At 38.8% G+C, this 9,454-nt stretch overlaps 1 protein-coding gene across 1 annotated transcript; it reads left to right on the top strand.

Moving 5' to 3' along the window:
* The first annotated feature begins 2,855 nt into the window (after positions 1 to 2,855).
* LOC135698407 (putative nuclease HARBI1) lies at positions 2,856 to 5,262 on the top strand. The gene is made up of 3 exons (XM_065218382.1): positions 2,856 to 2,960; positions 4,310 to 4,801; positions 5,077 to 5,262. Exons 1-3 carry the CDS (start codon positions 2,856 to 2,858, stop codon positions 5,260 to 5,262), a joined length of 783 nt encoding a protein of 260 aa, XP_065074454.1.
* Positions 5,263 to 9,454: the final 4,192 nt, after the last annotated feature.

Raw genomic sequence — 9,454 nt, 5'->3', positions numbered from 1 at the left:
TAAAATGACTTCATCTGTTTCCATAAATGTTTATCTATTTCAACAAGACATAAAAAAAGTTATTTTTATTCTTAGTGTAAACCCCCCTTAATCAAAAAATTAGAAGGGTCTGTGCCTAGGGGCACGAACGGAAGCTTGACGTAGGACCGCTAGTGGATGGAACAAATGTGAACATTTAGTTTTTTTAATTGATCAATCATCAATTATCTTAACTCTTTTCATTTCATTCAAGGGACTGCCAACTTGAGTATTTTAGATTCATCAACCCGTGAATTTTTTGTTATTTATGATTTTTTTAAGAATTCTGATGAATGTGGGCGTCTTAGTGGAATACTTGTATAATGAGAGAGAAAAGGATTAGTAATTTCCATTTAATTTCACTACCTTATTTGCTTATCCATAACAGATACGCGTATTTCGTCTACAATGTGCAGACTTCTTCAGTAAACCACTCCCCTCCCCCCCTAACAAATTGGTAGATAAATTTCCAATCGTTTGGCTTGTTTAGCATTAAAATCTGTCTGCTATTGGTCGAAACCTTGGTGACACGCTTGGCATAGATGACCGACCCGCAGCGACTCACGAAGAGCTACTGATTCCGATCCCTAGCATAGCGGTGCAGCTTCTTCCTCCTTTGATGGTTGCTTATGTGGGCTCTGCAGCTCGCTGCTTGCAGGCAGTCATTCGTTGTTATTGGAGAACAATTTTCAACGCCACCGCCGAAAGCACTGTGACTGCTGCTACTAATTTCGACGATCGAACACCACCACACAGTAGTGTGGTCGTTGGGAGCATGTGGTTCTGAGTATGGCGATGAGTGTGCAAAATATTACGCCATTCCATCCTCCCTATTCGCACGCGCCTGAGGATCGGAGGCGAATGCCACTTCGACTTGTTTCGTCTACTTACTACTCTCTGACGACTGTGCTGGGGAAGCAGCATATGCATGTAGGTAATTGGTGGATTTGTTATTTAATTCGACGCTTCTGGACATTTACCAGTTTTTCAATAGTTTCTTGTTGAAAATCAACATTTGGAAGCTTTGTTATGGATGCGTAGCCATATTTCTGAGCGTTTGGTGATAAAATTATTGAAATTGAACCACGGGCAGCAGAGTTATTAACGTTCATTTTTTTTTAAATTTGTTACATGTTCCAATTCGGTTTTCGCAAACTGTACCCCCATATAGAAATCAAAGACGTAGTCCTACGTCAAGAGTTCACTTCTCAATTAAAGTACTTAAAAAATGAAGAAACATTCTAGAAGACATCAAAATGCTACACTCAATAGTATCGTCGCAAATAACCATGTCCTACTATTTTTTGAATTCGTCCCACTGTGTGCCGCCGCCTCACTAAAACTCTCGCCCCACGATTCGAAATACTTAATTTTACACGTGACGAAATCCATCTTTGACATAATTGATGAGACGTAAATAAACATGTCATGTAAAATTAAGTGCTCCGAGACTGAAAAGTACGTTTGATTGAGCTGAATTCTTATGACTCAATTTTATGTCAAAATTGACGCTCGTATATGTCAGTCTCAGAGCACCTAAATGTACATGAATTTTTCTAATAGCGAATTCGTTTATTCACAGTTCAACACTAGTGCAGCACCAGTTCCAACCTACCTGCTGTCAAAACGTTTTTTTTTTATTCGCTTGGTTTCACACTATTTTCGCACTAGTTTCAACCCCAAAACAGATAGGTTCACACTGTGATGTTTTACAGTTTTGCGATTCGGTTCACCAATACAACTATATCTGAGTTGTCAAATATATTGGATTGCGTGTAAACATCGTAGTGCAAAAAATGGAAGACGTAACCGGCTTGATTGTTCTGGCTGCTTCTGCCGTCCAATTATTGGAATCAGAGTCAGAATCGGATAGTGATTCTGATTGGGAAGAGTTTATTTTGATGTCCGTTCATAGGAATCCTAGAAACAAGCGAAAGCGGGTGGATAATTCCGTCAGCGACGTTGTACAGAATTTCACAGAGGAAGAGGTATAGAGTTTTATATGTACATACTGCGAATAAAATTGAGTCTATTTCAAACATATTCGAACCTTTTGCGTTGGGAACACGAACAAATTGTTTATTTCTAGTTCCGACGTCACTTCCGGCTGAAAAAAAAACACCGCTGAAACGCTCATCGTGAGGTATGAAGGGTCTGATTTTTGTAACATTAAACCGGAATTGGACGCCGTAATATTCCAGCACATTCCAGTAATATGCTTTTTTGTGGTAAGGATTCCGGCTTTGCACTATAAATGGTCCATCAGGGTTGATGTGTAACTTTTCAGGGAGCTAGGTCCCTATTTTTTTTAAGAGTATCACTTAAGTCGCTGTTTAATCCTTATGTGTTTAACAAAAAAAACACCTTTAATAGTTCGACAGGGCACCCGGATACACACAAAGTTCAAATGCTTGCTACAACGTTAAATGTTGACCGATTTAAAATCTTTTGTCCCCTTTGGATTCAGAAACTCATTCGCTTTCTGCCAACAATGTCATCTGGACACATCTGGTTCCCAGAAATCCGGGTTTCCGGTACTATGTTCCGACACAAAGGCACTATTTGCTTCTGTCGATAGAATTTCTGAGGTATGGATATCAGAATACCCGAAATTACTCAAGCAAACAATTTTAATTTGCTTGACGTTTTGTCCCTGGAATAGCCCTCCAGCGGCCATAGAAGTGTTTGAAAATAAACTCCTACAATATGGTTATAAAAATTGGGGAAAGCCTATTTGGACCTTCCGGAGCAGGTTCCTGTGGGACCTCCAGTGGCCATTGAAGTGTTAGAAAGAAACCCCAACAATATAACAAAAATCGCTATTTTCAATGCTTCAAATGCCTGAAAATATGTTGGACTTCTTTTACGATTTGTCAAAAACCATCATCCGTTTCCCGGAAACGGAAGCTGGAATGGAAGCGATTGCTACCGATTTCAGAAGTGTAAGTTTTTTTTTAAATCACCTTAAGTAGTTTCCCAAGTAACCAACAAGCCCTATATTTCGCCTTTTTGCAATATAATAGTACGTTCAAACTACAGAGTTATAACATGTTATAGTGCTATCTTGATGGTGGTTTCTGTGTTGCAGTTATTTGACAACCGTTATAACATGTTATAACTCTCCAGTTTAATGCCTTGTTCAGATTACAGAGTTATAACATGTTATAACGGTTGTCAAATAATTGCAACACAGAAACCACCATCAAGATAGCGCTATAACATGTTATAACTCTGTAGTCTGAACGGGGTATAATGCCTTGTTCAGACTACAGAGTTATAACATGTTATAACGCTATCTTGATGGTGGTTTCTGTGTTGCAGTTATTTGACAACCGTTATAACATGTTATAACTCTGCAATCTGAACGTACTATAAAACGCCGTCCAGACTGGAGAGTTATAACATGTTTTAACGGTATCTTGATGGTGGTTTCTATGTTGCAATTATTTGACAACCGTTATAACATGTTACAACTCTGTAGTCTGAACGTACTATAAGGCTGATATATGGCTACTATAAAGCTTGTACGCCCTATATTAGCTATGTAACAGCCTTATATTACAAAAAGGCGAAATATAGGGCTTGTCGATTACTTGGGTATATCAAGCACAACATGTGAAAAGGACATATAAGCTTTTTGTAAACGAACCTTTGTGTGCCCTTTTCTCATCAACCGAAGGTCGCCCACGCAAACCAACAACATCGACAAATAGGAAAATCTTTTACTTACCCGATGCTGTTGTTGGGTTGCGTGGGCGATCTTTGGTTGGCGAGAAAAAGACCTACAATTTGGTCCATTAATTATGTCACGCAAATTTGGCCCCCCACTTTGTCACATTTTTTGTATGGACCAAAAAAAATTTTTTTGTATGACTCGTCACAGTTTCCAAAACCCTCCTCTCCCTAAAAGTGTGACATAATTAATGGACGACCCCAAAGGTTTGTTTACAAAAAGCTTATATGCCCTTTTCACATGTTGTGTTTGATATACCTTTAAGCTCGGTAAAGTTCAGGATTTTTTGTGTAAATAAAATGCATATAGACGAGTTTTGGTTCCCCTGTAAAATTCGATAATAAGATCAATGGTAATGTTTTGAAGATTTAACTCAATTTATTTTTACAAAATACGTGACAAAATAATCTATTGACTATTATTTGGCTGGTTAGTATGAAATGTTATAACAACATTAAAAAATAATTATTAAAAACCTTTAACTTTATCGAGCTCAAGGGTTTGTTCAATTTTAGTATTGTACTTTTTTACGTTTCGTTTTATTTCAAAACTTTACAGGTTGCTGGTTTCCCGGATGTAATTGGCTGCATAGATGGCTGCTACATCTATATTCGAAAACCAGCGCATAAAATACGTTCAACGTACATAAATCGCCATGATTTACTCTCAATGACCCTCCAGGGGATATGCGACGCGAAGAGAAGATTTCTTGACGTCTGTGTGGGTTATCCAAGTAGAATCCACGACTCAAGAGTCTTCTCTCTATCACCGATCAGTAATGAACTACCTGGCATTAGCCATGGCAGGTACCATCTGCTTGGTGACGCCGCATACCCTTTGCGAGAGTATTTAATTACGCCATTTAAAGACTATGGCAATCTTTCACACAAGGAAAGAACGTATAATCTAAAACATTGCCAAACGAGGGTAAAAATAGAGAACTGTTTCGGGATTCTTAAACAAAGGTTTCGACAGCTGACGCGTCTTGACTTCTTCCACGTAGAGAGGATGTTCAAATTTCTTATCGCATGCTGTACGCTACACAACATCTGCACACTTAATTCAGATCACCGAAGTCGGTAGGAATTTACCGGGTTTTTGAACAGCAGAACAAGTCGGTAAAATTTTCAAATGACCGTTACACGCGAGGAATCAAGAAAATTTATAAATTTTCTTTTTCATCAATAAATGGGGTAAACCGAACAAATTCTGTACAAGTTCAGAATAAATATTCTAATAATTGGATTTTTCACTGATTTTTAAACTTTTACCGAACAGTTCTGTAGTTCAAAATTTACCGAACGATGGAGGCCTGGATTAGTGTGTGCATAAATGAAAATAATACATACATCAGTGATGATGAAGAAGATGATCCCGATCTCAATGTGGTCGATGAAATGCGAAGCAGCCAATTGTCAACCACCGGTGGCTCCCAAAGTACACGAAATGCGGCATTGCGGAGACTGGGAGAACTGAAACGTAATGACATTGCTGAAGGCTTTATGCAGTAATTGTTTTATAAAGTTTGCTTCTACTACAATACTCCACGATCCATAAAACCATTGCTTTTTTTTAATCAGCGCATAAACTCAAGCTAATATTGAATCCCGAGCAAGGCCGGGCACCCTCAGTTAGTCCCTAATAAAAATAACCATAAGAAAGAGCTTAACGACGTGTTCGGGGTATCATCTAAACCATTTGTGGGATAGTTCCGGGTTACACAGCACAAAAAAAGTAATACCGATCAACGCAATCCATGCTGATGTACGAAATATTGATGTAATAGCAAAAAGCATATACAATATTACATCTATGGATGTACATTTGTTCGCGATTTATAAGTACATCATGCAATGTAATATAACACAATCGATGGAATGACCTGGTTGCAGCAGTTTGGATGTAATATTCAACAACTTTTTTTGCTGTGTACCGTTCGGTTATGGTATTTGTTTATTAGGGATGGACGAGTATAATGACTATACGGGATATCTCAAAGATCTACTGACTATTTAATGGTAGATTGAGACAAACCGAAAAGTTGTGGTTCTCCTGTGCTACACCATTGGAAGGAGAGGGTTAGGTTTTTAATTTTTCCTTAATTGTTATATAGTCCAAATTTATATCATTTCTTTGGAATAATAACCCAATTGGACAAACGTTTATTTGATGGTTAAAAGATTGTCAGTTGTTTTTAAAACAAGTACACTGAAGTCTTTTTTACACGGTTTTTTTTACGCGGTTTTTTTTTACACGGTTTTTTTACACGGTTTTCCACGATTTACACGGTACGTTTTTAACGATTTCTCGACAACGATACAACCTATCGACTTGATTTCAATCACATTATCCGTTTCAAGCTATTTGTAATCGAATGGCATACTTAAAAAAAAAATCACAATTTTTGGTGTAAATACAGAAATTTTTAAAATATGTCTATATGGACCATATCATGCTTTAATTACAAATGGCATCAAAATCCGATTTTTTAAAAACATTTAAGCATGCAAAAAATCAAAATCTCGTAGGTTTTTTTTACACGGTTTTTTTTTACACGGACCGTATCCCCCGTGTAAAAAAAGACCTGAGTGTACATAAAATTAAAAGGAAACAAAATTAGGAACATTATTAAATTTTACAAATTTTCTACTACAATTTCTTTGAAAGTTCACTTAAGATTTCATTTAAACGGTCAAAGCGTTCCATTCTATCTGCATGCTGCCTGGCTCGCTCCGTGCTTCGCTGCTCCTTTCTCTCGCACTCCATGCAGTAAGCCTCCAACAACTGGCTTGTAGCATCGCTCCTTTTACTTGATGTTGCAGATGATGGATCTCGGTGGGAGATGATGGGTCTTCAGAGGTTGACGGTCCGTCCTCGGCAGGGCGCTTACCATTTTCGTTCACTCCCGTCTTGGTCTTCCTTCGGATGAATGTTGGTGTCATTATTATTTCAGGTCCTATGGAATCGTCTACCGCAGCTATTAGCTGCATCTTTTGGTCGTAAGGAGTAATGACTATCGAGCTTCCTGACGTTCTATTGTTATTTATTGCATCTTTATTTTTCTTCGAAACGTTTTTGAATCGGTTCTCAACCTGGATGTACGAAAAATGTACACCCAGTTGCTTACCGATTTCATCGGCAATCCACTCCCACATTTATTTTTTTTTTTTTCTTGTTTAAAACGTTTCATCGGGCCAACGCTATCCACATTGTTTCTGTACAATGTCAATAACAAAAACAGCAAAAAAATAATTTTGATATCACATCAAAGTGGATGCACTACAATCATGTCGAAAATTTCATTTTTATGACCACATAAATAAACAAATGCAGTAAAAGCAGCGTAATGTCAGTTCATGCATTGTATTAATGATAATTTTGTCCTTTTTAGCAAGTAATATTACACCATATTTTCGACATGATTGTAGTGCATCCACTTTGACGTGATATCAAAATTATTTTTTTGCTGTGTACGAGTTTGCTCTTCGGTCCACGTCATTAAAGTTTTGGTTTTAACAGTTGGTGAGGTGGCAACCGAAGATTCGAGTGAATCTTGTAGCCCTACGGATGGAGGGCACATCAATAGTCCGTAAAACCCAGACACTTGATCCAATCGAGCTTGAACCATGCCATTATCTTGAAGAGAAATGAAATTGAGAAAACAGAAAATCAATGAAAATCACATGGTATATCAGTGCTAACATTTGAAAACGGCGCAAAAGCCATTTGTAAACAAATGGTTTGTGGGCCCTTTACTCGCTACCCGAAGAACGCCCACGCAAACCAACAGCATCGTCAGGAAGGGGAAAATTTCCCCTACCCGATGTTGCTGTTGTGTCGCGTGGGTGTACTTCAAGTAGTGAGTAAAGGGCCCACAAACCATTTGTTTACAAATGGCTTTTGTGCCGTTTTCAAATGTTAGCACTGATATATTTAAGCAAGCACAAGCAAATCCACAAAAAAATTATTTAAACTTTGCACAGTTGTTGGGGACCTCAATATATATCGATAAAAGCACAGTAGGAGGATGTGAAATTGAGCCATTCTTATATTGACACAATGCCTGTTAATGGATGTTAATGTTGATAATCGAAAGCTTCTGTGAATTCCCGCATAAACGATAACCATATGGAGAGCCCAACAACCTATTTGGGTTATCATCCCAACAATATGTGGTACGGTGGCACGATTTGTGATATCGTTCATGTATGGTGTCCGTTTATTAGGGTTTCCACCTGGCTCATAATCCCCAGCACTATGCTTTTCGGCCTGGTTAACCTGGCGCCACATTGCGCATCTCGAAACGAAAGACTTTTTGTACGAACGCTTGCATGAAAAAGTTTTTCGTTTCGAGATGCGCAATGTGACCCCTGCTTGGAGGCACCAATCTCTTCGAGAGATTCTATTTTTCGAGCACTGGCGTGAAACTGGTAGGGCCTAATAAAAAAAAAATCAACTTACTACTTTTATGCCGGAGCACCACAAACTCTTCTCCCCGGCGTACGACATTTTCGAATTCATCCACCACGACTTCATAGTCTATCAAATTGATTGTCGGTCCTTCCATTTTTTATCTTTTTAAAGAAAAAATTACTTTAAAACCCGGAAATCACTGCCAGTAAATGGTAGAAACACGAGCGGCAACGACGATGAGACAGCAGGATGAAAATTTTTGACAGTTCGTAGAAACACGAAACGATCTCACGCACACCAGTATAGCGCCTCACTCGTAAAACTGTTATCGTTTTTTTTGACGTAGGACTACGTCTTTGATTTCTATATGGGGGTACACTTTGTGAAAACCTAAAATGGAACATGTAACAAATTAAGAAAGATTTTGAACGTTAATAACTCAGCTGCCCCTGGTCCAATTTCAATAGTTTTATCACCAATCGATTAGAAATATGGCAACGCATCGATAACAATGCTTCCAAATGATGATTTTCAACAAGAAATTATTGAAAAACTGGTAAATGTCCAGCATTGTCCAAAAGCGTCGAATTACCTAACAAATCCACCAATTACCTACATGCATATGCTGCTTCCCCAGCACAGTCGTCAGAGAGTAGTAAGTAGACGAAACAAGTCGAAGTGGCATTTGCCTCCGATCCTCGGGCGCGTGCGAATAGGGAGGATGGAATTGCGTAATATTTTGCACACTCATCGCCATACTCAGAACCACACGCTCTCAACGACCACACAAATTAGTAGCAGCAGTAGCAGTGCTTTCGGCGAGTGGCGTTGAAAATTGTTCTCCAGTAACAACGAAAGGCTGCCTGCAAGCAGCGAGCTGCAGAGCCCACATAAGCAACCATCAAAGGAGGAAGAAGCTGCACCACTATGCTATGGATCGGAATCAGTAGCTCTTCGTGAGTCGCTGCGGGTCGGTCATCTATGCCAAGCGTGTCACCCTCGCTCCAAACGACATACAGCTCGACAGCCTCATCCGTGTTGAACACCCAGTAGTAGTATTTGGACATTGGTCAAGGTCATCAGTTCCCGCAAGCAGCTACTTATCAAGGCACAACCTGTCTATAGAAGGTGTGGAATTGTAGGCCTGAATATATTGGTGCAATTAGTTTTTCCTCGGCTTTCATTCCGCACGATTCGTTTCTTTCGTTTAATCAATCACCCTTGTAGTGACTTCAAAAAGATTGTTTCAATCGGCGCTATGAAATTTAATGTGGATTATAGAATTTTTTG

This window comes from Ochlerotatus camptorhynchus, unplaced genomic scaffold (genome assembly GCF_037179485.1).
Source record: "Ochlerotatus camptorhynchus isolate MF236.1 unplaced genomic scaffold, CSIRO-AGI_Acam_v1.1 ptg000085l, whole genome shotgun sequence".
Lineage (NCBI taxonomy): Eukaryota > Metazoa > Arthropoda > Insecta > Diptera > Culicidae > Ochlerotatus > Ochlerotatus camptorhynchus.
The sequence above is the reverse complement of the archived record's forward strand: the minus strand, read 5'-3'. Positions and strand labels throughout refer to the sequence as shown.

Coding starts and splice junctions, on each gene's coding strand:
- LOC135698407 (XM_065218382.1), top strand. CDS start 2,856: ATGCCTGAAAATATGTTGGACTTCTTTTACGATTTGTCAAAAACCATC. Junction 2,961..4,309: donor TTGCTACCGATTTCAGAAGT/GTAAGTTTTTTT, acceptor AAAACTTTACAG/GTTGCTGGTTTCCCGGATGT. Junction 4,802..5,076: donor GCTGTACGCTACACAACATC/TGCACACTTAAT, acceptor TGGATTAGTGTG/TGCATAAATGAAAATAATAC.